This window comes from Schistocerca nitens, chromosome 7, assembly GCF_023898315.1.
Source record: "Schistocerca nitens isolate TAMUIC-IGC-003100 chromosome 7, iqSchNite1.1, whole genome shotgun sequence".
Taxonomy (NCBI): domain Eukaryota; kingdom Metazoa; phylum Arthropoda; class Insecta; order Orthoptera; family Acrididae; genus Schistocerca; species Schistocerca nitens.
This window is the reverse complement of record NC_064620.1, coordinates 175992152-176019555: the sequence shown is the minus strand read 5'-3', so window position 1 is coordinate 176019555 and position 27404 is coordinate 175992152. Positions and strand designations below refer to the sequence as shown.

The 27404-nt window shown below is 44.0% G+C and overlaps 1 protein-coding gene across 3 annotated transcripts in view; it reads right to left on the bottom strand.

Annotated features, from left to right (window-relative positions):
• The window catches only part of LOC126195328 (RNA-binding protein fusilli), a 1033937-nt gene that overhangs the window by 148155 nt on the left and 858378 nt on the right, over positions 1–27404 (bottom strand). For all 3 annotated transcript variants that reach the window (XM_049933898.1, XM_049933895.1, XM_049933897.1), the window contains one exon: positions 1274–1366. In XM_049933898.1, coding sequence (XP_049789855.1) covers positions 1274–1366 — 93 coding nt within the window. The remainder of the gene's footprint in view (positions 1–1273; positions 1367–27404) is intronic.

The window sequence follows — 27404 nt, the reverse complement described above, 5'->3', positions numbered from 1 at the left end:
TACCTGTGCCATCAATCCGAATGTGTCGAACGCTGGTTGCAGTTGAGTAGAGGCTGATAACCATTCCAGACTACAATTAACAAAGTGACTAAAGGAGTGGCGCTGTCCTTAACACGAACGTTGCCGGATTCCATGAATTGTACAATTTAATTAAGAGAGATAGCGGCTTCAGCTTGGACAAATCATGGAATCCGGCAATTTATGTAATTAAATCACGAAGGCGTCGCGACGGTACAGCTCTCCGTGACACGTCGATATCACCGTGTTGGATCGAATGCGCAACCACAGATTTAATTTCCATGCATATGTTACACCACCTTGCTGCCTATCAACTTCTCTGGCGCCTTGTGTGTCTTGGGCCGCACTAGCAGTGGTTCGGCCCTCGAGTTTAAAAGGACGGAGCAAGTTCAAATTCAAATGGCTCCAACTACTGCGGGACTTAACACATGAGGTCATCAGTTCTCTAGACATAGAACTACTTACACCTAACTAACCCAAGGACATCACACACATCCATGCCCGAGCCGGGATTCGAACCTGCGACCGTAGCAGCAGCGCGGTCCCGGACTGAAGCGTCTTTTAACCGCTCGGTCACAGCGGCCGGCACACGGAGCAAGTGCTGTAGCGTTGGTCACCTCGGCTCACTCTGAAAATGGCTGGACGACATTCAGCCGAAATTTTATGGAACATCCTTGAGAATGTATTCCACTGCAAGAACAAATGCGCCAGATGGATACTGCATGTTAAGTTGCATTCCATATTCTACAAATATGTAGCGCACCCATTTGGTTACACGTTTATAATTGTGAATTATTGTTTATCCAAGGCCACTCACAGGAAACCAATGTATAATTTGTTTTAACGAAAGCATGAAATAACCGTCTGATCATTGTGATAAATTCGAAACTGGTATGGTATTTCTTAAATGAAGTAATCTAAAACCAATTTGTGGCTGGTTGCTGTACACCATCAACAATTTATTTCGTAACAGGAACGGTCTCCAACTGTGTCTTTGACAAAACTGCACAATCACTTACTTGCTCCACACGTTGTATGACATTTTAGTACAACATTCAATATGACTCCATTCCATCATACACAGCGTAGAAAAGGATATCTCACTGCACAAGACAGTACCTGGACGACTGAAGCTACGTTGTCTTAACATTTCAGCTCATACAACAAGAAAAAGAGAATGTAATAACAGCAGTAATAGTAGTTTCACACCATCGCTGGAGGACCTGCGAAATCGTGGGCTTGCAGTGTGACTTACCGTCTGCGAGAAGCCTCATGGTGATGTTAACCATATCCTTCACCTCCCGCACGTAGAAGTCGCCAGCTTCCGTTTCCGGTACCATGCTGAGATCTGTAAACGTGCTAGTCAAGGAGCAACACCACATATACATATTGTCTCACCACACAAGCATATTGTCATTAAAAATATATCAACATCCTCCACAGGCCCCTGTTGAGCCGTTATCAAGTGATACTTTCATATACATAGGGACTTCAAAAAGCAAGTTACATAATGACGTCTCACGCTAAGACCATTTTGCAACAAGTGTTGCGCGTTGTCAGAAAATAGTACATGTTTCGGGTTTCCTGCACACGATGTTCCGCAGAAGCACGGATAACAGGAGCATCGCAGTGTGCGATTGATACGGCGCTGCAGCTGGAAACTTACTCCCCAACTGGAGTATAGTAAGGTTCTCGTGAGCGGAATGTTTAAATTGCACACAGATTCACCGTGAAATTTGGGTGGTATATGAACTAAATGCAAATGGTGCAAACAATTTCACCGAGGCTGCACAGACGCAGGTGGGTCTGGTCCGCCTTGCACCCCAGACCTTTCACCATGCGGTATTCATATTTTCTGCAAGCTGAAAGAACTTCTGGGGAAAAGGTTTTCCAACGATGAGAACGTTCACACAAAGGCTCTCGAATTGCACCGTAACCAAGGAGCGGAACGTTCCGGCCATCGTTTACAGAGGTTCGGTGACTGTTGAAAAACAGCGTCACGCATCTGTGTTCCTCTAAAGTGTACGCAGCATTCAGTAGTAGTTACTAGACCTCCCATAATAATGTGTAACATACTTTTTGAAGCCCCCTCGTATATTTATCGTACCAGATGCCTGCAGTGGGTGTTAATTTTTTAGTAATTGTGACGAAGTTAACAGCCGCGATGGAACCATTTTCAACAAATTCTTAGCGGGACGCAAAGTAAAGAAGTGACTGCCAGAGCTTTTTCTTTCGACGGCTACCTTCAAAAACATGTAAAAAATGCGCCATACTGCCAGTATTCACCTGTCTCTCAACAAAAAATCGGAAGGGAAAGATGGGCTTGTTATTCCGGTCCCACTTCAAACTTATCCAGTCATCCTTTAACATTTTTAAAGTCACTTTTTAATGAACAATTCCGCTGTCCGCTGTTTCTCACATTGCAGCTTGCATAAAAAAAGTTAGAAACGTGCTACACGATTGCACACGCAGCAGGACTATTTCGTCACAGCTGTCGTTAATGTCATCCAGGGTTATCCATGACTGTCAAACTACACAGCCTTGCCTCTAGACGCCCTTGGGTTATCTTTATCCCCCTCCCAAAGCTTGTGGGTGGGAGGTGGGGGGAAGGGGTTGAGGATAAACGTCTATGGACAGACTTCAAAAATGTGGTTAGTGTCCAAAAGCGATACTATATCGAATCTGGCGGGGAGAAGTAATCGGAGTTTGACTGGCCAGTTAATATTCAGGCAAACACTCGAGGTAAGGCGAAACGAGAAGTCCTGTCCTGTATCGTACGGAGGTAAGAGTGGCAGGAGGTGGCAAGTGGTGGCGCAGGGAAGGGGGCAGAGAGAGGGGATTCGGAGGGGGCGGTCGCAGTACAAATACCGTCGTGGCAAAGATTTTTGGTATGAAGCATGTGCTAAATGAACCCGGGCGCTTCAAAGACAGACTGAATTTTTAAGACTAAGGCAAAGTATAAGCTCTAAAATCGTTGAAGACACCCATCCTCCTGCTTGTCACTGTATATTTGTACAAACCACCGAATAATTAGACTGAGACAGCCGGACTAGTTGCACCGAAACCTGTGCGTGGGGGGCGGAGGGGGGGGGGGGCAGGAGGAGGAGGAGGAGGGGGCAGGAGGAGGAGGGGGGGAGAGTTAAACAGGACATCTGGAAGAAGAGATACCAGGTGCCTAGGTCATTAAACAAGCCAAATGTTAACAGCGTATAACTAACACAGGAATTCTTTGGTTTATAAAAAGCACATTATAACGCATTTTTTACCTAATACAATTGCAAGGTGCGGAAACTATGTGGATACAGCACTCAATACAAGTCTCACAACACTTATCGTGTTTTAACATTTATTCTAGACGTTCCGGCGTGTTGCAAGAGAGACTGCACTTGAGCGTGACGACACTAGTGTCGCATCCGATTCTACGACTGGAGCCCAAGTGCTGCTCTCTGAAGCAACAGATACGTGATCTAGATCAAATATATTGCTAAAGTGAACGTTTCGGCGAAACTGGGCCATTTTCTGATATGAGATATCCTAGTTCAACCGGAGCGGGTCCTATCAATCTACGTGATTTGGACCGAATTTTGTTTCTAAATTCATCACTACTGGCAGACTGAGAAATCTGTTAACAATGCTACACAGTTGCATCGGAAGCGTTCTCTCATCTGGAGGACATAAGCGTGGCATCGACAGACGATGTAGGGGATGTTAGGAAAGGCTCATTTAACACCAGTTCTTCGTGGAGGCAGGGGAGTCACGATTTCGTTAGGGCGGCTACCAGCATGGTGGAGATGCGGGCCGCGACAACACGAGCCACTCGTCAGCGAGACGTGGAGACGTGTCCGCGCGGTATACGGCCAGCGTTTGCACACGGGACCACGCCACGTCGCGCGATAAAACACCACCTTATCGTGCGCCAAGGCTGCTGCTGCTGCTGCTGCCGCCGCCGCCGCCGCCGCCGCCGCCGCCGCCGCGAGGCGTCGCACCGTTACGTAAAACACATCTTTTCCCAGGGGGACAGCCGCTGGCCGCGCAGCTTCTGCCACCATAGCGGATGTTGTCAACTACCGGGTGTTTATAAGTTAGGTACAGCTACTCACAGAGGTTCAGTATGAGCTGCAGTTATCGCATGGCAGCGAAACCTTGTAGCTATTCTAAAGCGGAACCGATTTACACTGAAGGAAAACAAAAAAATAGTTCCAATTGTGGCCCACAGATGCAAATATGGCGCTGTGAATGCAACAAAGACGTACAGAAATGTTTACATATGTAATGGATTTGGAAAGCGACGTGGGCAGAAAAATCAAACAAAGGAGAAAGGACTATTATTAATCGCTGCTTACACAGTTAGTTCAATACAAGCACCGGAAACGTTGACAGATTTGCACCTGGTGGCCAAAATTTGAACTGTTTTCCACCATAAATCGGATCTGCATTAACGCATTAGCATATCTACTGAGTTTCGCTGCCATACGATAGTTACAACACACACTCGGCCTCCGTCAGTAGCTGCACTTTAATTACAATCACCCAGAAGCTTCAAGTCTGCAGAGGAAGATACGAATCTGAGGGAGTACAGCGAGCCAAAAAATTGACCACACTAATTTTACGCAATATTTCGCTTGCAATTTTCGAATACTTTCATCCAAAACATGGGAAAGATAAACGAAAATTGTGCACCTTTTTATTCGTAGATGATCTCTAATGTCACACACTGCACCATTTTCTCTGCAAGTATTTGCTCATATATCCCCTCCTTGCTTCTTACACAAACTGATATCGAGTTAGTTGGGTGGCTAATATAAACTACATTACCTATTGCTGGAGTAACAGAAAGATCATTTACGAAATCATTTCCCAGATATTCCAGTCGCAGTGTGTTGTTCAGGAAATTACGTCCAGTGCTTGCTGCTCCGATTACAGTGTATTTCTCCCCCGTATAAAATATTTCGTAACTTAATAACATTAATTAAGAGATCTATTCTCATATACCAAAAGCGTAGCGTATGCACGTTTGTTTCTTGTTGTGCTCTAAGTGCAATCAACTCCACAATGCTATAACAGAAGAGACCTTTCCTTGCCTCTGATACTTCGCGAAAAATTTACGCACTGCACTACAGAAGAGCAGAAGTTTACCTTACTGAAGTAAAACCGTACGATTGTATCCTTTAACCAGAAGCTGGTGTCACTACCTCCTATAGAGGAATACATTCTCATTGTAACAGTTACAAGACACATCAATTTACGCATTCAACATCACCACATTAAGGTTGGGACCCTTAATTTCTACAATAGAAGAAACCAAATTAGCACAGAACCGTACGCAAACGACTCTCAAACGACGAACAACAACATGAAGAGCACAGTAAACTAATATGCTAGGGCAAACTATTTTTCACAGTAAACTAAGATTATAGAGCAAACTATGTTTCATAGTAAACTAATATTTTAGGACAAACTATTTTTCTGTCATTGACCCTTTCTCCGAATGCAGCTAAAACTAGATTCAGAAAGAAGTAAGGCGACAGGCCGTATCTGACCAAATGACCCCGAGGAAGGAGGTAATCAACTATGAACCAGTAACCCCATCACTCACCCCATCGCCACCCAAATCTTTTCAAGAATCGAACTCCCATAAATAAAACAGCGTCAGAAGTCTGGAAACTTTTCAAGTAAGTTAATGTGTTAAACATATGACATACTGAAAATCAAATTTTTGGTGCCTTTGGAAGTCGTTAGGCAGGCAACGTGCAGCTGGGACTAGGTGAACGTTTTAGCCGGTTAGTGTAAGGCGCAGACAAATCGAGACAGACGAAAAAAAGTATGGAGACTTTATTTTAGAGGTAATTGCCATACCTCTTAATACATTTATCCCATCGTTAGACAAAAAGGTCACTGCGTTCATGGAAAAAATATTTGCAGTTGTCTACGAAACTATGATTGTAACCAGGTGTGCACTTCTTCGTCCGAAGCAAATCGAAAGCAACAAATGTCTTTCTTCATGGCTCGTCCACATGTTGCCGAGGTTGTTGCGAGTAGGCTGCAGATGTTGGAAACCCTTACACATCCTCCGTACGTCCTGATCTCTCCATATTTTTACAGTCCTGAAGAAAGTCAGCCGTGGAGGTCGATACCATTTGGACGAACAATGGTTCCGTAGGCAGTCGCAAACATTTTTCCGTGAAGGAAATGACCATTTGGTCTCAGAGTGATATAAATGCTTTAACAGTTATGGTAGTTGTCTTTTTAAATAATAAACAATTTACTTACTGTTTTCCATCTGTGTCGTTTTGATTTGGCTGCCCTTATAACATTGATTACATATGTTTTAATTAAGTGAAAAGTGATAAGAGTTACGAAATTAACTGCGCTGAAGTACCGAATATTTAGCGGAAATTATTAGCACATGGAGAGGTTAACAGATGAAATCAAATGTATTTCATATGAGTACAGTGTTTCTTTAAACAATTCGGCCCTTCCTAACCACATTTTTTCTTCATGCAGCTGATTTCTGTAAGTAAGTTACGGAAAGAGAACAATACAATTCGTTAATTTCCGGATGAAGTTCGCAGCTTCAGTTGGAAGATCATGTCAGAGGTATGTGGCGACGAATTAGCGACTGTGTTGTGCCTACAATGTAACAATGCAAATTCCTCGTACAACCGTAGGTCAGAGGATACTCTGCGAGAAAGTCCTGCGACTGGTCTACGGTGGACTTGCTCGGTGACACGAAAATATTTATAAACTTCCGAACACTGACAATGGTAAAATCAACAGACACGGCAGGAGTGCCTTCCTCGTCTCCCATAATTTCGATACTACGTCCATAACGAACGAAAAGTCGACATATTATAGCAACCCCTGTACGTGTCGTTCGACAGACAAGGTGGCACTGATGCGATTCTCTGCGCACAAGAACTGTCTTGGTACGCCCTGTCCCAGGTCTTTCCACGGGCACTGCTGCCGTGAAACATGTTTTCCAACTTCAGACATAACCCCTGGCGTCTATTCTAAGAAGACATTCCTTCCAAACGATGACAGAGCTGTAAACGCAAGATAAAGAGCGGCAGTGCTAGTGCAGCTACGCAACAGGACGCTGCGACACTTCTGTCTGAATTTACCGTCCTCGAACACAACTGCGCCAGCACTTACGTGCGGCATTGCTCCTCAGGGTGCAACGTTTAACTTGGCCCATGAACGTTGCTACAAAACGAGAGTATTTCTTCAAAATGAAATTAAAGTTTTTCCACAAATTAAGTTTTATGCAGTGTGTTGCTTTGTTATCAGCAAAAAGCACAGGCTAATGAAGACCACCAGACAATGAGAGAGATTAGCTGCCATCAGCAGAAACTCAGAATTACGAATATTCTTAAGAAGGAACCGTCCATTTTCTCACATCCATGCCGCGTTAGTTCTAATTAATACGCGGCAGTTGTAGCAATCGCCCGTGCATGTGCCTCTGAAGGTTCCTTGGTGAAAAAAAAAACACGATGTAGTCTTCAGTCTGAAAGCTCGTCTGAACAATCCTGGGGATGAGACTAGTATTTTTATTTTTCATTAATTGGGAACCGCCTCAAACAACGAGTTGAAAAGTGACAAAGCTTTAGTTCACATCCAAAGCAAAAAGCAGTATAGAATTTTAAAAAACAATATATAGAAACCGAAGAATTTATTATGGTAAAGGTTTCTTTTGTTCAATGACCGGTTTCGAATGCCATGATTATTATCAGACTGATCCGTGCGCTCGAAGTTAGTACAAGACGAAAATAAAATTCACACTCATGACTGGCATCATCATGTTTTGTGGACACTGTCGAAAGCTGCGGTTATGATAGAGAATTAAGCGACACGTGCACCGAGAACATTTAGTAGAGCAAATCCGACGCGAAGGACTTCCTAGTTACTCGTCTATACATGTATTTATACCATAAGACACTGTACAGCGCATGGCAGAGGGTACTTCGTACCAATATGATCCATTTCCTGTTTCATTTGAATCACATACCAAGCGAGAAGGAAAATGACTTGAGTTCACGAACGCGCCCGTATCTCTCTTACACTGATAGTCCTGACAGTCTATGGTAGCAGCAGAATGGTCCCACTGTCTTTCTCGAATGAAGGTTATCTCAATTTATCCCACAGAGATTAGCGGGAAGTAAGTCTTTTTTCCCCCCAAGGCTTCCAGTTAAGTAACCAGAACCTTGCTGTTGAACAATCGTATGGGGTAGTATAACGTCCTGTTACGAGCACAGCTGCGCGTCTCTGAAATCGTTCGTCTATTGTCATGTCTACTTGGTAAGGACCTAAAACACTGCAACAACACTCTGGAATTGGTCGCAATAGCGTCTTGTTCGCGATTTCCTTTACTGCACTTTACCAGAACTCTTCCCACAAATCTATGTCTCCCGCTCATCTTCCTTAATACTGATATTACGTTCTTGTCTCATTTCAACAGATACTCGGTATAATTTTACAATGTGACGGCTTGAAGTGCTCACCACTAACCTTGTAAACGGATACCATCAGGTTCTCTCCGTTCCCGAACCCCCACAGCTGCTAACTTCTCCCTACTTTACAAATGAATTAATATGTTAAATTTAAGCGTGTAAGGAAGAAAAAGTTTAAAAGCGTTTGAAATTATGCTTATTTAGATTCGATGGAACTCGCTAAGCGTTGGATGAGTAGTGTCTGGTAATTTGCGCTCGCTTTTAAACAAAAGCTAATTTACCATGGATCTCTCTACTTCTGACGACGTATCTCCCGAACCAAGTGGCTTACGCTAATATTTTTCAGGTAGATTTACTACCGTATGTAGACACTTGTCACCATATGTTGCGAATACAGTTACTGGTAAGTAAGAAATAAGTCTTCCTTACTGTATGATGCCAACGGCCTTGCCACAGTGGATACACCGGTTCCCGTGAGATCACCGAAGTTGAGTGCTGTCGGGCGTGGCCTGCACTTGGATGGGTGACCATCCAGCCGCCATGCGCTGTTGCCATTTTTCGGGGTGCACTCAACCTCGTGATGCCAACTGAGGAGCTAATCGACCGAATAGTAGCGGCTCCGGTCAAAGAAAACCATCATAACGACCTAGAGAGCGGTGTGCTGACCACACGCCCCTCCTATCCGCATCCTCAGATGAGGATGATACGGCGGTACGATGGTCCCGATGGGCCACTTGTGGCCTGAAGACAGTGCTTTTTACTGTATGATCAGCGAAAATCTACTAAGCAATAAACGTTTTTTTCCTTTCATCGTTTTGTAGGTGGGATCAGCGAAAAAAAGTTTGTAAAAGGTTTGTAATTACGTGTAAAGTTTGCTGGAAGTTGCTAAGTAGTCTCATTCTCAAATACTGGATGAATATAGTCTGGGAATTTGCGCGTCCTAAGTTTCACACACACACACACACACACACACACACACACACACACACACATTTAAGATTGTACCTTTTAATGAGTAGATTATGTCACCATTTTGAATCCTTAAATTCCGTCACTGTTCATACGGAATACTGAAGATTAAATTTTCGTTGCCTCTGCAACTGCACCGGAATAGTCGCTTAGTAATATTGTACGGCGGGTAATTCGGTCGGGACGTTGAGAGATCTAACTGGAGGACATCAGCTCCAACGTGTGAAACGTCAACCAACAAGTAATTTCAATCGGACTATAGGTTCAATCTAATCAAATATTCTTAGTGTGAATCTCGCATTTGTAAGGATACTACGTAGGATCGTATCGTGGTTATTAGTCGACGATGTGACGTCGCGCGCCCTTCCGAAATCTAGGTAGCTCGAATCAAAGTGTTCGAGTGAAAGGCGGAAATCGGGAGGGACGGAAGATGAGTGGAACGCTTGTGTTAGCCGTGGGGGCAGAGTCGCAGTGCGAAGGCGGACGGCGCCGGCAGTCGGCGGTCGCAGGCATCCAGCTGACTGGGCAGAACGGCGGAAGAACAATCGTCTGCGCCAACACGCTACTCCTGTTTCCGGCGGCGCAGAACACCGGACACCCGAAACTGCCGACGTCACCTGTGCTGTCGATGGACGCTCCCGTTACAGTGCACACTCGGGCCGTTCTCACTTCCTCGCGACAGCGAACCTAACGCGGGTATTCGTCCACCACCATACTTTCACCACACATGGTCCTCTAAAATTACTCCACACTTGCTTTACTCCGACTCGAGATCAGACTTATCTAGCCAGTAATAGTGAGAACACCATTAGCTTTTCCCAAATCTAATGAAAAGACTTCGAGTATTATTTTTAGTCATTTAATTGGTTTGAATGCATTTTTTTTATTTCTAATACCTCACGTAGTCATTTTGACTATCGCACTGAGTTTTTTATTTGCTCTTATTTCTCTTCCTACCATCCTTTTGTCGTCTGTAATGTGCTTGTGTCGCCTATAATCTGTAACCAAGTGCCAACTTGCTGTGTTCATCAGTTGGTAACGCGGCAGCCCGTGTAGCCAGAGTGAGTATACAGTATCAGGTAAACAATGAAAGATAGCGAGATATTACAATTTGTTTTTTAGCGCTAAAACTGGATTTTTTTCTTGAGTTTCCAGGTAGAGGTCAGCCTTAAACACCGTGAACAACGCGATTATGATTTTATTTCTGCCGGAGATTGTTGATCGCCGTTTTCTCAGATAAATTGCACATCACGATGTTGTGGATAGGTTAGGACACGAATTTAAATTCAAGGCTACAAAAGGCGACCTCTGCAGCAGTTCAGTTATTGGTCACTTAAAATCAGCTGTCGGCCGATCATCTCCCATTTCCGTCATACCTCTTGGCGGCCGTTTCCAGCACTGCTACGCGTTACACAGGATTTGTGAAGCGACTTGTGTGTTCGGCTATAACCGAGCGGTAGCCGGCAGCCTATGTGGCAACACTGTAGCGGAAAGTGACGGACGTCGACCATCTAGTAATTTTCATCGGACTGCAGTTGTGAGTGCATTATGTTGGAGCTAAATGAATTCGATCGCCGGCAAATTTTGATACCTCTACGGAGCGTGCTTCCGTTACCAAGATAGCCGACGTATTTGGTCTTTCAAGAGGCACCTTATCGAAGATTTATACCGCATACACAGAAAGCGGAAAAAAACATCATCCGATAAGTCACAACGCGAACGATAGTTTGTGCTGAGTAATGGTGATAGACGGTAACTGAAGAGGACTGTGGCGAAGGATAAGAGGACATCCTGCAAAAGTCAATACAGAACCGAATGTCGCAACCACAGATCCTGTCCACACCAAGACAACGCGAAGGGAGCTTCATAAGCAGGGAATCGCTGCGCGACCTGGAATTCCAAAACCGCTCGTCAGTGCTGCAAATACCCTTAACAGGAAAGTGTAAGGCTGACGCCACAAAACTTGAACTGTGGAGCAAAGGAAGAAAGTTATTTTGGTCGGATGAGGCTTTCCTCACTCCTGTTTCCAACTTCTGGACCAGTTTACGTCCGAAGAGTGAAATATTGCGGGTCTTCGGTGGCGATTTGTGCAGCGATGTCGTATTCCACAGGCACCACGATTATACTGCAAGGTCGCACTACTGCCAAGCGTTTCGTAACCATTTTGGCTGATCAGGTCCATCTCATGATACAATGCTTGTTCCCCAATGGTGACTCTGTGTTCCAGAACAACAGGGCCTCTGTTCACACAGCTCATATCGTCCAGGATTGATTTTGTGGGCACAAAAGATGAACTGTGGCATCTTCCCCGGCCACCAGTCATCATATCTCAGTATTATTGAGCCTTTGTGGTCTACTTCGGAGAGAAGCGTTAGTGATCGCTACCCGTCTCCACCATCGTTAACTCAACTTGCCACTATTTTGCAAGAGACTGTGCGGCTGGTCCCGGCGGAGGTTTGAGTCCTTTCTCGGGCATGGGTGTGTGTGTTTGTCCTTAGGGTAACTGAGGTTAAGTAGTGTGTAAGCTTAGGTACTGATGACCTTAGCAGTTAAGTCCCATAAGATTTCACACACATTTGAACTTTTTTTTTTTTTTTTTTTTTGCAAGAATGGTACAAGATCCCTTGAAAACCATACAGGACCTGTATTTATACATTTCGAGACGACTGGGTGCTGTTTTGACTGCAAGCAGGTTTCCTATACCGTACTGGGCACGATAATTGGTGTTTCCATATTTTTGTCCACCACCTGAAAGTAGCAAATTGTGTGTGGTTAAATAAAACAACAAAAGAGGACAGGCTGATATTCTAGCCAAAGCTATCGTTCTGCAACTTTTTGTAGCAGATTTAACAAATTTTATGATTTTTAAGCATTACGAAGCGTAAGTTTAAAAATTACTTGAATGAAGTATACTGATGAAAAAGATTGCACCCAGCAAATTAAAAATATCATTGTAGTAAACAAATTTCGTTCTACGTAAACTTTCTAAAAAAACTGGCAGTGCATAAATTATTGCTTATAAATAGATGATAAAGAGCTATAATTACAAGCTGAGAATATATATATGCACTGCCAGTTTTTTAGAAAGTTTACGTAGAAAAAGCACACTCGGTGATAATGTATTAGACGTCAAGTTTAACAGCTGTGTCGTATTCTGTCCACAAAATGGCTAAATTGTTCGTTCACAAGACGCTGCAATCACTGGCGTTATCATAATCACACTCACAGCAAATTCAATGTTTGGATAAGCATCTCCTAAATTTTACTTAATTCTTAAGCGTCTTTCTTTCTTTTATTCTTTTTCAGTGATACTTTGTGAGCGCCTCTGTGCCTGCGCCCTTGGCGGGGGCCTATCTCGTCATTCCCTTGCTGCAGCCCTTCTGATATTCAAGAGCTTAAAACCTTTGATAAACCTAAGCAAGCGTGTTACTTTTCGCAAGAAAAATCGTCCAGAGCATAGATCGTTACTTTTCGTGGAGGGTAAGCTTCAGTGTAGGCTAAGGTAACCAGATGCCCGTAATCCAGCCCCCTAGTCACGAACCAACTCTACAGCCCAACAAGTGCACGGTTGGTTCGAAAGTGTAGTATGTCATATTAATTAACCGTTCGCTGGCGAATCAATGGAAATCGGGTGGTGTTTCTAGGTATGTGCACAACCGTCGTGCATGCTGGGGGTGCTCCACTCCAGGTGTCAGATGCAAACAGCTGAGATACAACACGCAGAATAAAAACGCTAATTAGAGAGGACGTATTTGAATGGCTGCAAACAGGAAATCATTCTCTATCTCGATGTGGGGCAATCGCAGAGGAAACGAATTACTGATTTCCCATGCGAAACACAATATAACGAGGTTTCAACAGCGCAATCGGTAAAACCATGAAAGACAAAACGTCCAATTGACGGCGAGATCAGCAATACAGCGCCAACTCGGATACAGGAAAGAAATCTTCCGAACGGTACTATCCCGGTTATCTGCCTAAAGGAATTTAGGAAAAACCGCGGACACCCTAAACCTGAACGGCTTGGAAAGGACTTCAACTGCCGCTCTCACGAAAGCGAATTCCCTGCCACCCAGTGTGCGATTTGCAGCGGGGGATGGGGGGGGGGCGGATTTCCCCCCCTCTGCATCAGACCATCCCCTCCTCTGGTTATAGTTTATGCATCCCAACCTGGGATGTTTATTTCCCACGCACTGGAATAAAACTTCACATATAATTTAAATTTGTGGAGCCGAATAAGTCTTACTATTAATACTATTAATATGTTTCAGTTTTCTATCATCAGAATAAGTACAGCTTTTCACAAACGTGCCTCTACTTTTTGAATTCCCCTCGTATACCTGTATGTAGATGATTTTGTAAATAAGCTTTACCTATAATGTACTTTTAAAGATATAACAAGGGATGGCTTACCTGATAGTGCATACGCGTGAATAGTGAGTTTCGGCATTAACATCTATTTATAAATAGCTGTTTAACCATGCGTAACGCCACGGTCCAAGCTAGTAACCCCCTATGACATCCCCCCCCCCCCCCCACTGGTAAAAGCACAAATCGCACCCTGCTGCCACCTCTCTAGATCCATAGCTCGTAAATGTGGTAACTGCACTCACTGCATTCTTTCCTCTCGACTACAGGTCTATGCGAACTATGGCGTCTCCTTGTTTGAGAGGAAAACCACTAACACAAGCCGGAGTTCAAACATCACAGACGATCCAGCAGAGTATCACATATGGCCTTGTTACCTTTCTCTGGCGTGTGTGTAGAATCACCCAGTCAGTTCACCGAGTGATATGACAACCTATGGATGAATCTGATCACATTTATTAGTGGCAGAAAGACAAAAATTTTTAACACGGAATCAAACCTTCACAATCTGACAGACAGAAAATGCTTCGTTATGAGCTACGTCTTATTTCCACGTTCGTGGAATGTGTTCAGGCAATTTCTGCCCTCTTGAAGAATATTTTAAGAGTATTCTAACGTGGTTTATTAAGAGCTTTGCGGTGAAAGAATCATATCAGCGTATCGTAAGAGGCGATCAACATAAAAAAGCAACACTGAAGTATGGCTATGATGAAGTCTACAATTTTATTCTGGAGAGGAATACACATCGACAACACAGTGTTCCCATACAACAAGCACATTGATGATATAAACAAACTTCTGGTAATTAGCGAAACGCTGAAGAACCTGACGGCCAGCATAGTCTCCACAGAAGGTTCAAGTGACAAAAACAATGGTATTTATTCGTGTTGGAAGAGCCATGTCTAATTTTTGATTGATACTGTGCTACTGGCAACAACTACGTTTGTTCCTGAACGATATCCTAAGTTGTGCAGCGGGGAAGTACTAAAGAAAGAGAAGAAAAAAATCTGGAAAACGTGTTAAAGTACAGGGAGAAGAAATAAGAAGTTTGAGGGCTGCCGATGACAACAGTTCTGTCAGGCGGCAAAGGACTTGGAAGAACTATAAGATCTTGAAAAGAAGTTATGATATAGGAACTGAATTACGTTACTTGATGCTGAGAACGTTAAGTTAGAAAACGAGACTACGGAAGTAGAAGAGTTTTGTTATTTTGCCGACAAACTGAATGACGACAGCACATGCAAGCAAGATATAAAACGCAGACTAGTAATAGGAAGGAAAGCTTTCAAGAAGAAGTAACTACGTTAACACTGAATATACGTATTGGGAAGACTTTTCCGAAAATATTTGTTTTGAGTGTATCACTATACGGATGCGAAATGTGGACGATAAACAGTACAGACTAGAGCAAATGCGACGTTAGAGAGGAATCCTGCAATCAGATGGAAACACCGGACCGCTACTGAAGACGGACTTATCAAATCATGGAGAAAAAGGTTAATCTCCAAACATGACTGAATGAAAGGGTAAGTTGGTACGAAACAATCCTGGGAGTGCAAAAATAAGCTAGTTTGGTAATTTAGATAAGTCTGACCGATAAAAATTGTAAATGTATTCTAGGGTTTTGTACAGTAAGTAAATCATAGAGATGGAGAGCTTGCAGAATACAGACTAGCTTGGAGAGCATCAACAAATCATCACGATCATAACACTGGGCTTATTACGTAGTATATTACGAGACATGTGACCTACGTTTTCTCGACATGTGGCCTAGAACACGTTAAGCGTTGGTCGGTGGACGGAGAGCCTGTCGTTGCTTATTGAGGGAATCGTTGCAGCATTTAACTGCAGTGATTTAGGGACCAGGGACACCTCAGTTAACGCAGGGGCGCCCCGCGGCAAGCCGTTGAGATTTGGCCTGGCTTCCTGGTTCCGGGGCTTGAAGGGGAGGGTGAGAGGGGGGTGGAGGGGAAGTTGTCGTGCAGACAGCTGCACAACGGCGCCCGCTGTTCCCCTGGCCGTTTCGCGCGCGCCTCTTGCCTTTTGTGCCACGGGGGATCTGACGGCGACCTCCGGCATTCAGAGCCAGGCGCACTCAAAGGCACGCCGCGCCACAGCCGAGCGGCGCGGAATACGCTGGAGCGTGCTGCCGCACATCGCAACAAGAGAGGCCCACATCGTGTTACACGCCACCCGTGGAGGTCGCGACAGGAGAGTCTCGTACGCTACGCTACGCTACACAGCACGCCCGCACAACCGAGGGAAGCTTACAAGTGTGTTGTTCCATCCCAGATAAATAAATCCTTTAGATACACACCGAGTACTTGAACAGTTGCGGAAGTACACCAGCAGTGATCATTCTGAACCACCAGTCCCAAAAATCATCCTCAACAGTCCACACAGTGCATCTAATTCATTCTTGATGAAGAACCCTTTATATGTTCTTTTGAACATGAACCTTCACTATTACAACGAAATCTTCGGCTCGTTTTTTGTTACACCTACGAAATTCGAAAATTATTCACTGGCTCTCTACATTCACAAGCCATCTGTCCCACTTATTAGCGTAAGTGGCAGCTTTCTATATTCCTGTCCACAGCGCATTTCAGCTGCGATTTCAATGTATGAAACTCGGTGTAGAGTTCTTATTCCACCGGCTTCTATAGATTCTTGTGGCCCATTTTAATCGGATATACTAACGACTGCTGCTAGAATAATGTGTATAAAATCAAAATATCAAGCAAGGTAAGATTTCACTATTTTAACAACATGTCTTATTAGCTGAAAATTTTACGCTAGTCATAACGACCCATAAATTTAAACGTAATAGCCAAGTATAGCTACTGGTTAAGTTTTACTATGGTGATTGATAATTATATTCCCTTATGTTCAGTCTGGTTCAAAACTTTCTTATGCAAAAAACTGCGTGTATATATAAAATTACATGTTTTTATTAGATAAAGATAAATTAGGAACACATTATATGAACGTAAAGAAGAAAAGACCGTTTTAGTCATGCCAGTATCGCTAGCGTACAAAGATACTATCTTCGCTAGTACTTAATATAAGCTCCAACCAAGTAAGTTACGTCCTACAGCATAACACTCACTCTCTCTCTCTCTCTCTCTCTCTCCCTCTCTCTCTCTCTCTCTCTCTCTCTCTCTCTCTCTCTCTCCCTCCCCCCCCCCCGCCCCCCTCCACCTGCCCGATTCCAACGACAGTAATATAAATTGAATGTATTCAGAAAATCTCTATTGCGAAATCAGCAGCTGAAACTGAACGTAATCCTGAAACGTCATCTTTATCTGAGCAAGGCTGAAGATACACAGATTATTATATATTTCAATCTTGTAGGATTTCTACATGTAATAAGGAAGTTACGAGAAAGAGCTATGAGATGTTAATAGGTTGTTGGTTGGTTGGTTTTGGGGAAGGAGACCAGACAACGTGGTCATCGGTCTCATCGGATTAGGGAAGGATGGGGAAGGAAGTCGGCCGTGCCCTTTCAGAGGAACCATCCCGGCATTTGCCTGGAGTGATTTAGGGAAATCACGGAAAACCTAAATCAGGATGGCCGGACGCGGGATTGAACCGTCGTCCTCCCGAATGCGAGTCCAGTGTCTTACCACTGCGCCACCTCGCTCGGTTTAATAGGTTGTAACACGTTACAATGATTGCACTGTACTACAGAGCAACAATGCGATAATTGCTGGTTATAGCTCTTTCTCAAATTGCAATAGAACAAATTTCGAAAAATTTACACACCAAGACATTTTGGCGACTGTCTTGTCCTGTCGGTTACTGTCTCATGACAGGAAATATAATCGTTGACGCTTTGTCTCAATCCTTATGTCAGTGATAACTCTCAACTGCCAGTCACGACTCGCTGGAATGCATGGCAGACTGCTATGAAGAATTAAGAGTCACTGTAATCATTTAAGGCTCTCAACAAAGACACATTTTATAATGAACACTGTCGAATTTCACTGCAGCTGTAAGCCAGGTAGCAACTGGCCGGAGGGAAACACGCCCGTCGTTGGTGGACCGACCCCCCTCCAACCCAACACTTAAACCCTCTGGGAATTACGAGGGCGCTGGCAACGGACGCTCGTAGCCGTATATTTGTGCTTTCATACTACGAAGTTGCCCGTTAACAGAAAGAATCTTGATATGACAAAAGATTTTTCTCAGCGAAACGCGAGCTGTGACTAAGTACACCTACGTGGAAGATCTATCCCAAAATGAACAACTGACTCGAAGTCACAATAATTGAGACAGAGTGTCCTCTCATTTCGAGACATACATTTCTTACAGTAATCTGCTGCTGATATTTTGCGTCAGTACTGTCACTAATAACATTCCCTTTCCTTCTCCTTCATTGACTGAAGAAATGTCGATGGACACACACTGTGCGCGGAAGATGAACTGCAAAGTGATGCTAGTGTGTCCAGCAGCTGTCCGCAGTGGACTTTTAAAAAGCAAACTGCAGGCACAGCCAAGATTACCGGCAGTGGTGTCGAAGGCTTTGCGTGCAAGTAGGCGGTGCAACAAGCGCGTTACCTGTTGTGTACGAGGCTCGTCGCAGCTTAGCGTGGCGTGGGTGCTGGCAGGGGAGAGACGGAACACGCACTGGCGCGCACATGTGAGCCGGCGTGGCGGGACGAGTATGGCGGGGGCCAATGGCTGGGGCGGGCTGCGGAGGGGAGGGGGACAAAGCTCGCCAGAGTCGGACAACCCCTGGGGCTGCACCCCTCGCTGGGGGCACTCCACACCGCCTGGACGCTATCTTCACAGGCCGTGGCGACCAACAAGTGTGTATGCCCAGCACGCATTGCTCTCCTGAGAGGCTCCCAGAACCAGTTAGGGCCAGTATTCCACCGAATAAGTCAGTAACTCTGAGAACACAGTATTCTTACGTTAGTCACTGCCTTTAGATGTGCTCTGAAATCGAATTTTTCGTAACCAATTTCCTAAAGCTGTTTCTGGTTGCTCGTGTACATACTCCAATATCGATTCTGGAAACTTGAGTATGTGTCGGATTTCAGGTCCCACAATCGGTTTTCGCTCCATGTAAAAGTAGTATTGTTCCTGCTTTGTAAATTTTTAGATAGTTGTGGACACAAAGATTTTGTGAGGTGTGACTTAAAAGAAATATTGGATACGACTGACTACGACGTTATTTCCTTTATTCGAACAGAAACACATTTTATATTTATTACAAGTAAAGACACACAAAAATACTGACATTTATTGTACTAGCAAAGCCCAACTGCTTGGCAACAACGGTACGTCTTGCTCTCTAGCAAAATCAATGCGGGTCACAAAACAATGCCTGAATAAAGGCAACGAATACGACGGGTGTTTACTTACTCGTAAATTTTCCCAGCGAGACAAATTCTTCAAAATACTGGAGTGAAATAATTTTAGACCTATGATCACAACGAACTTTTTTCAAAAGCTGTGCGATAGAGACAGGTATAATCATTAATCGATTTCGCACATAATGCCATGCATCAACTTAAATCATCATCTTAGCTGATCTCTTCTCCTCCTGTTCATTGACAATGAGATCTTACTCGTTCTTTATTAAAAACACGAAAGTATTTATGGCGTACTTTTATCTTTCTGACGAAACAAACAGTTGATTTCCATCCGTGTAACAAAAGTGACCGATATTTGATGAGCCTAGCCAATTCGATTCAAGTCTTACTTAACATGTCAGTGAAGTACTGTTAGTATTTGCAGCCTTTTTCGTCAGTTACGTTTCATCACACAGCTAATAAAAAGCCCGTCTTTTGCAATTAAATATTTGTTTGTATAGAACAGGTTTCGCCTATACTTGCTAGGCAACTTCAGAGGTCCTAAACACAAAGAAAATCATAATTATAGAAGTTTTGATATGACGTTTGCAGTGATACTTTGGCAGCTCATTTAAATCTAGCTTTGTATATTTAAAACTATATGATCATATTTACTTCCGTTCAGTTTCTGTCCTATTTATCTACCCATTTGTTGCTCTACATGTGGTGGTGTTTTTGGGGGAGGAGACCAGGCAGCGAGGTCATCGGTCTCATCGGATCAGAGGACGGGGAAGGAAGTCGGCCATACCCTTTTAAAGGAACCATCCCGGCATTTGCCTGGAGTGACTTAGGGAAATCACGGAAAACCTAAATCAGGATGGCCGGACGCGAGAGTGAACCGTCGTCCTCCCGAATGCGAGTCCAAGCATCTACATGTGCTACATGCACACAGTACAGGATTCTTCCAATAAACATTTCTTTGTACATAATGGAATAGCAACAAATGGATTCATAAATAGGACAAAAAATGGAAGCAAGTAAATAACGCGATCACATAGTTGTAAGTAGAAATAGGTAGATTTAAATTATCCGCCAAAGAATAACTACAATTATCGAAACATGTATAATTTTCTTTGTATTATAGGCCACTGAAAACACCAATCATGTCTACGTGAAATATGTTTGGTACAAATAAAGTCAATAGCAAAAACAATTTTAGTATCTATATGATAAAACATAACTATTTCTAAAATTTGCTTTTCGTTTTCCGACAAGTCTCATCGCTTAATAAAGCACTGAGTGGCAGCTGAGGGTGTCACGAACAAACCGTCACAAGTGATAGTTTACTAATACAGAGTAGAGAGAAAACTGGCGACTGTGCTTATTTATATGCCCATTTTCAAAGAATATCGTACTAATAATTAGGTGACTGACTGCTAGGAAAATACAGATTTGTCATAAATATGTTTTAAATATCTTTTATTGGAATTTAAGGAAGATCTCTCATTGCCCGCAACTATCACTCTGCTGCGCTACGCTTCAATGCAATCGCTGTAAAACATTGCACAATAGAACGTTTGTTGAAAGACTGTACACAACCGCAGAAGATAAGATTGGTGGTATGCACACAAAGAGTATGCTGATTTCTGTTGCATGTGACACTAAATTTAAGTACTTTCCACATTCTATTTACAACACTTGTATATTTATGCTTATGCTCTTAACATATTTGTAGGGCTCTTACCACTCTGTAACTCAAACGCTTCCAAGGAAATAGGTAGCTGAGATTCCAGAGTATTCTCTCTTCCATCAGGAGCGGCGCATTTATCCAAATCATTTGCCATTATACTTACTTATTGAACGTGTAACAACGTTAACAAGTCTATCAGCTAATTACATTTCACGTAATACTGGCGCTTCAGGAGATTATGCAATGATCTGAAAATCAATAACATGATGATCAGATGAGACACTTTCAGGACTGAGCACATGCCCCAGCGATAGCGACAAACCCGTTGTCAAAATTTATGCAATAAATTACGGCACTTTCGACGTGCGCCAAATTCATCTGACTATTAAGAAGTTATTTTAAACCATTCCCATAAGCACAAAAATCCGCCAGGTGATTTCTATCCATTTTACAAGAAATGCGCCAACTCGCTATAAATCAACAGTCCTACACGTCCAGTCACATTAATGTGACCGCTGCCCGTGTTCGACGTCAACGTACAATAACCACTCTCAGACGAGAGGTGGGAGCACTAGCAGTGGTGATTATACAATGCGTGTCGGTGGGGACGCGGAAAAAATGGTGCAGTCTTTGTCGTAATGTGGTATCGGAGCGGTTAATTTGTCGTCGAAAAGGGCATGATCATTGGCTTTTGGGCCAACGGTGGAAGCATTTCCGAAATGCCTAATTTCGTAAACTGTTCGCCTGCCGTTGTGGTTTAAGTATACCGTGTATGGAAAATGGCGCTATCCAAAATTGGCGCAGTCGTGCACCAAGGGCCATAAATAACAGAAGTGAACGACTGCGGCTGGAGGTATACAGCGAACAATCGTCCAACTTTTGAGGAACTGACCGCTCAGACGAACTACGTGTTTACCAACCGTGTCTCCTCAACGGCCGTTCAGCAAACGTTGCTGTCTGTGGGCCCCCGCAGCAGGCGCCAGATCCATGCAGCCATGTGACTGGTGTTCATCGGCTACGAAGGCTGGAATTTACACGGCAATACCGCAACTAGTGGTCCACTGAATGGTGACAGATGGACTTTTCGGAAGAATCGCGTTTTAAACTCCATCGAACAGATGCCCGTCGGCGTGTACGGCGTAAAACGTCTGAAATCAAACGCCCTGTAATAATCGTCAGGAGGGTCAACAGGCCGCAGGAGGGAGAGCTATGGTGTGGGGAATGTTTTCAAGGCATTCGTACGTGATCTCGTCATTTTGGTGGAAAGCGCAATGGTTCAACATAACTACGCATCTATCCTTGGGGACCATGTCCACCCCCGAAATGCAGTTTGTTTTTCCTTGGCGCGACAGCATCTATCAGAAGGACAGTGCTAAATGTCACAGAGACCGCATTGTACGTGGGTGGTGCGAAGGGCACCAGGATGAGTTTTCCGACACACCTGGCCACCAGACACACTGACATTATACCTAATCGGGAGTATGTGGGACTACGTATGTGTAGCAATTACCTAGCGAGCGATACTGGCAATACCCCACTGTAGTACCATGCTCTACTTAGAATACCATTGTATTTCTTGGGATGTTAATGGCAGGAAGTTTAGTGAAACGGTAACATGGAGTTGGCTGGCTCTGAGCACTATGGGACTCAACTGCTGAGGTCATTAGTCCCCTAGAACTTAGAACTAGTTAAACCTAACTAACCTAAGTACATCACAAACATCCATGCCCGAGGCAGGATTCGAACCTGCGACCGTAGCGGTCTTGCGGTTCCACACTGCAGCGCCTTTAACCGCACGGCCACTTCGGCCGGCTAACATGGAGTTAAAATTGGGCGAGTCTACCACTCGCCATTCTTGACTACGAGCTTGATATTTACTGGCAGTTACTCTAGCCAAATTAGAGCAAGGCAGTGCATTAAAAGCACAAATAATCTTCGCACAACTGAAAAAAAAAGTTTTTGAAAACGCCGCTTATGTTCTGCCCTGACGCGCACTTCGCGGTCTGTAACACGCTTGTTCCTACTCACGACTTTACAGAGGTCAGTTGGGTACTAGCGGTACTGGATGAAGACGTAGAACAAAAAACCGAGACATCTTGTATTTGCGAAGAAGGCAAGGAAGGTAACCGGATGGAAATCACGCCTTCTTCACCTGGAATAAGAGTTGTGGGTCACAGTAGTCGTGCCACTAGACTAACAACACACTTAAGTTGTTAGTAAAATACTAGTTTGACTTATTTGTTTACTTTACGTACGCTGCATCGAATTTATCATTAATCCGTCAACTCGCACACAACTGTTGCAATCACTGCAAAGAAAGCTGCAAAAATTTCGAAAAAAGTGTGATTTTTCTTCAGTCTTGGCCCTATTCGATTTTCTGCAGCACCTGCGCTTATGGCTTTTTTCCAACATGATAGGTGAAAACGAAAAGGAAGTTTGTGTTTTTCCCCATAATGTTACCTCCATGGTGATGTTTGTTTTCGCCGTAAGTCAGCTCACTTAGTCCCGTATTACACTGTAAACGATCTTATGGAACGTATTGTATAAAGTTCTTCCACAGTGTAATACAGGCCTTGCTCATCAAACTTTAGGACACAGTTCTATTAGTCGCACTCAACGGAGAAAATATTGAGAAAGTGTACTACACATAAGACAAGTTCGATAACTTCGAAATTTATAAATCCACAATAGTCGAATAATGCGAATCAGTATTAGAGTAAAACTCACGTTGTGACTATGTATAATCCGTATTCCATAAATGATGCACTAATGACAATGACACTCCTCCATTCTTCCACTCTCTCAAATTGTAAATGACCTTCAGTTGAAAACTAGTGCAATGGGCCAGTATTAATACCCTGGATTCGGTTTCAGGCTAGGGCTTTTGCAATTACCCTAAATCGCTGAAGGCAAATGAAGAAATGGTTCCTTTGAAAATAACACCATCCTTCAGCAAACTGAGTAGCTGCTGCTTCCCTAATGAAATGGTCGTCGACAGTATGTTAAACTCTAATCGTCCTTCCTTACTTCGAAGTGGCACACGCAAGTTCAGAAAATTTTCATTTCGCGCGCAAACCTTATCGAATACACTGAAATAGCGCTAGTTGTCCCTCGTACATCCTCCATGAACCATCGTGGCAGATGATTTGGTTAGTTGTTGGGGAGTGTATTTTCCTTGCCGTTTTTTTGAAGGCTGGCCTGAATGAGCAGGGTTTTACTGTATAAAATTTAATCTTGGGAATACTGCTGCAGAAACTCGGGAAAAGTTGAAGCCGTCTTTTGAAGTCAACGCTTTAGGACAGACACAGATGGCGACTTGATTAGCGTTTCGAAAACGGGTGAGCATCTATTGATGATCCATGTTCCGTTCGGCAGTTAACTGGCATCACACCGGAAAATATGAGAGATCTGACTCTGTATGACCGTCGAGAGAAACTTTTAAGGCTTTTGCAACACCTTGGAATAAGTTACGGTGCATGTGAACGTGTACTGTCACACTAATTGAACATGAAACAGACAGCGGCGAAGTTTGTGAAACGGCTGCTACAAAACGATCCGATGCAATATGCTGGCACGTTGTCATATTGGCGTATTGAGACATTTTTTGAAAGCGAAAATCTCTGTGGGGGTCAACATGGATTACGCAAACAACGATCGAGTGGGATTCAGATAACTGTTCGACCACGAGATACACAAAGTAAGTAGATACCGGCGGCGCGCGGGCTGACGCCGTGTTCCTTTACTTGCAGAAGCTGTTGATACAGTTGCACGCTGCCGCCTAATGAACAAAAGACGGATGTACGGAATATTACGCCAGCTGTATGACTGGACAGAAGAGTTGGTAGCAAACGGCACATAGGATGTCATTCTTAACGGAACGAAACCTTCAGACCTGAAACTTCTGATGTATCCAAAGGGAGTAATTTACGTAATACATGTAAATGACCAACTGGATACTGTAGTTCCATGAGGCTTTCGGCAAATGATGCTGTTGTACACAGAGAAAATTGTTGCAAACGCAGGAATGCCTGCAAAGGATCCACGCTTTGTGCAAGGATTGGTAGTTGAAGCCCAACGTAAGCAAATGCAATGCCATGCGCGTAAACAAGCAAAAAGACCCATTTTCCTATGATTACACAATTGTAGACGAATCAGTGGAAGCACCCACATCTAAAAATATGTGGAACTATGTGTACAAAGTTGAAGCAGAACGAGCACATAAAATTCAACGCAACAATTGCACATACCAGACAGTCACTGGAAGAGTCCTCAGAATGTGAAGACCATCCACAAAGGAAGTAGCTTACGAAACTCTCATTCGACCATTACGTGAATATTGCTAGTTACTCAGGAATCCAGGAATCAGTACCGGATACGATTGATAAAGGAACTAGAGAAGATCCAAAGAATAGCAGCATGTTTCGTTACAGGTTCATTCAGTAAGCTCGAAAGCTTCACTGCGGTGCTCAGCCAATACCAGAGGCAAACGAGACAAGTGAGACGATCTGCGTCAATGTTAATTTTGCAAGAGGGTACGCTCCTAGAACTGTCAACCAATATATTACTTCCTGCTACGTATATCTCACGAGAAGTCACTCTCACACGGAGGCTTACCTGCAATCGTTCTAACCACGGATTATTCGCGACGGGTACGTGACTTTTGTACGCCAAGTACCCTCCGCTACATACAAGGTGGCTTGCGGTGTTCAGAAGTCTGCACGGAACTTTAAAAACTGCTTTAACTTGATCGAAAGTTAGTATCAATGATTGTGACTGGTGAAGATATATTCTGACGGGATTCTATATAAGTAGACTGTATCTTCTTGTCAGACAGTCAATTAAGAATTCAACTGTGATGCTATTAAGACGTTTCAGTAAGCACACGGGGAGAAATTGTGCACAGTAGCGGTGTTCGAAAAAATGAGCACTCCACTATGAGAATGGACAACCGAATTCTTTTTGAATACTAAAATGAAAATGACAGTAATTCCCCCATCGTGCCACATTCACCAGACAGCTAGGTGTGACTTCGTAATCTCTTCCCAAGAGGAATACCAGATGACGAAGACGATCAGGATGTTTGGTTTGTGGGGCGCTCAACTGCGCGGTCATCAGCGCCCTTACAAAGTCCCAATTTGTTCACAATCCAGTTTTGTACCCAGTCCAACCTATTCACTGTCACGAATGATGATGATATGATGAGCACAACACAAGCACCCAGTCCTCGCGCAGAGCAAATCCTCAATCCGGCCGGGAATCGAACCCGGGACCCTGTGATCCAGAGGCAGCGACGCTAGCCGCTAGACCACGAGCTGGGACAGATATCGAAGAGAAGTTCTGAGACAATGGAGGACGGTCAAGCAGAATCGCAGAGCGTGACAAAGCACACCATAAAGACTTCCAGGATGAATTTCAAAAGTCGCAGAAACGCTGGGATCGACTTATACGCGCTGAAGGTGAGTTGCAGATTAAGCTCAACATACGCCCTTATAATTCCAATTAATATGTTCCGGAAACTTTTGTGTACCGCCTCGTACGCTGAAATTAGCCGTTAAAGGGGCGAATTTCCAGGCGTCAGTAACCCTATTTGTATCTGTGTGTTGGCGAGACGGGTGGGAAGAGACGAGTGTGTGACGGCAATGCCGCCCTCGGCGCAGCCTGTTACGTAAGGTGATCGCGGTAAGCTGGCGACAGCTCGCTGCTATCCAAGCCACCAGACCCCGAGGGCGCCCAAGTCTGGACTTACGGCCGCCACAGGTAGCCGGCCGGCATTCCTCACATTGGCGATCGATGGGTATATTGGGGCGATGCAATTACAACAAGTATACACACTTAAACACAACGACTACATTAAAAAATCGCTCACGCCAAGTTTGATACTCGAGAGTGAAATGCAACATTTCTCATTGCACATTGGGTACCTACACCTAGACGAACGGAAGTATCATAGTAAAAATTTATACCACACTGATTGTCACGTTCATCTTCACCTATTATAATTACTTCCACATGTCGTCCCACACTACGACCACTGCGCGACAAGAGTGGCACACTGTCAGAGGATCGTACGTGTTCCGGGTATGCTGCAGACGCTGTTCTGCAGAGGGGCGGATAACAGGTGGATCACAGCGTACGATTGAAATGGCGCGGCAACAGGAAACTTACTCCAAAGTTGAAGTACGCGGAACAGAACGATTCTTGGGGGCAAAACATTGCACACACATACACCGCGATTCTGATTTACGGACTAAATGCAATGTCTCGTCGAGCCACAGCAGTGACACGGTACCAACAGTTTGACCAAGGCCGCACAGAACTCAGTGGTACTGACTGCGAAGTCCACAGTTTGGGCCACGCGATTTCCATCTTTCCGGCAAGCTGCGAGAACAAGAAGCGAATCTCTCTCCTCGAGGAACATTTAGAACGTTCCGACCGTTGTGACGGAAAGTCATCCAGTAAAACAGAAGTGATTTCTGGCGTTCCCCAAGGTAGTGCTATAGGCCCTTGTTTCCCCTTATCTACATAAACGATTAAGGACACAGTCTGAGCAGCCGTCTTAGGTTTTTTGCTGATGATGCTCTCGTTTATCGTCTAGTAAATTCATCAGAAGAT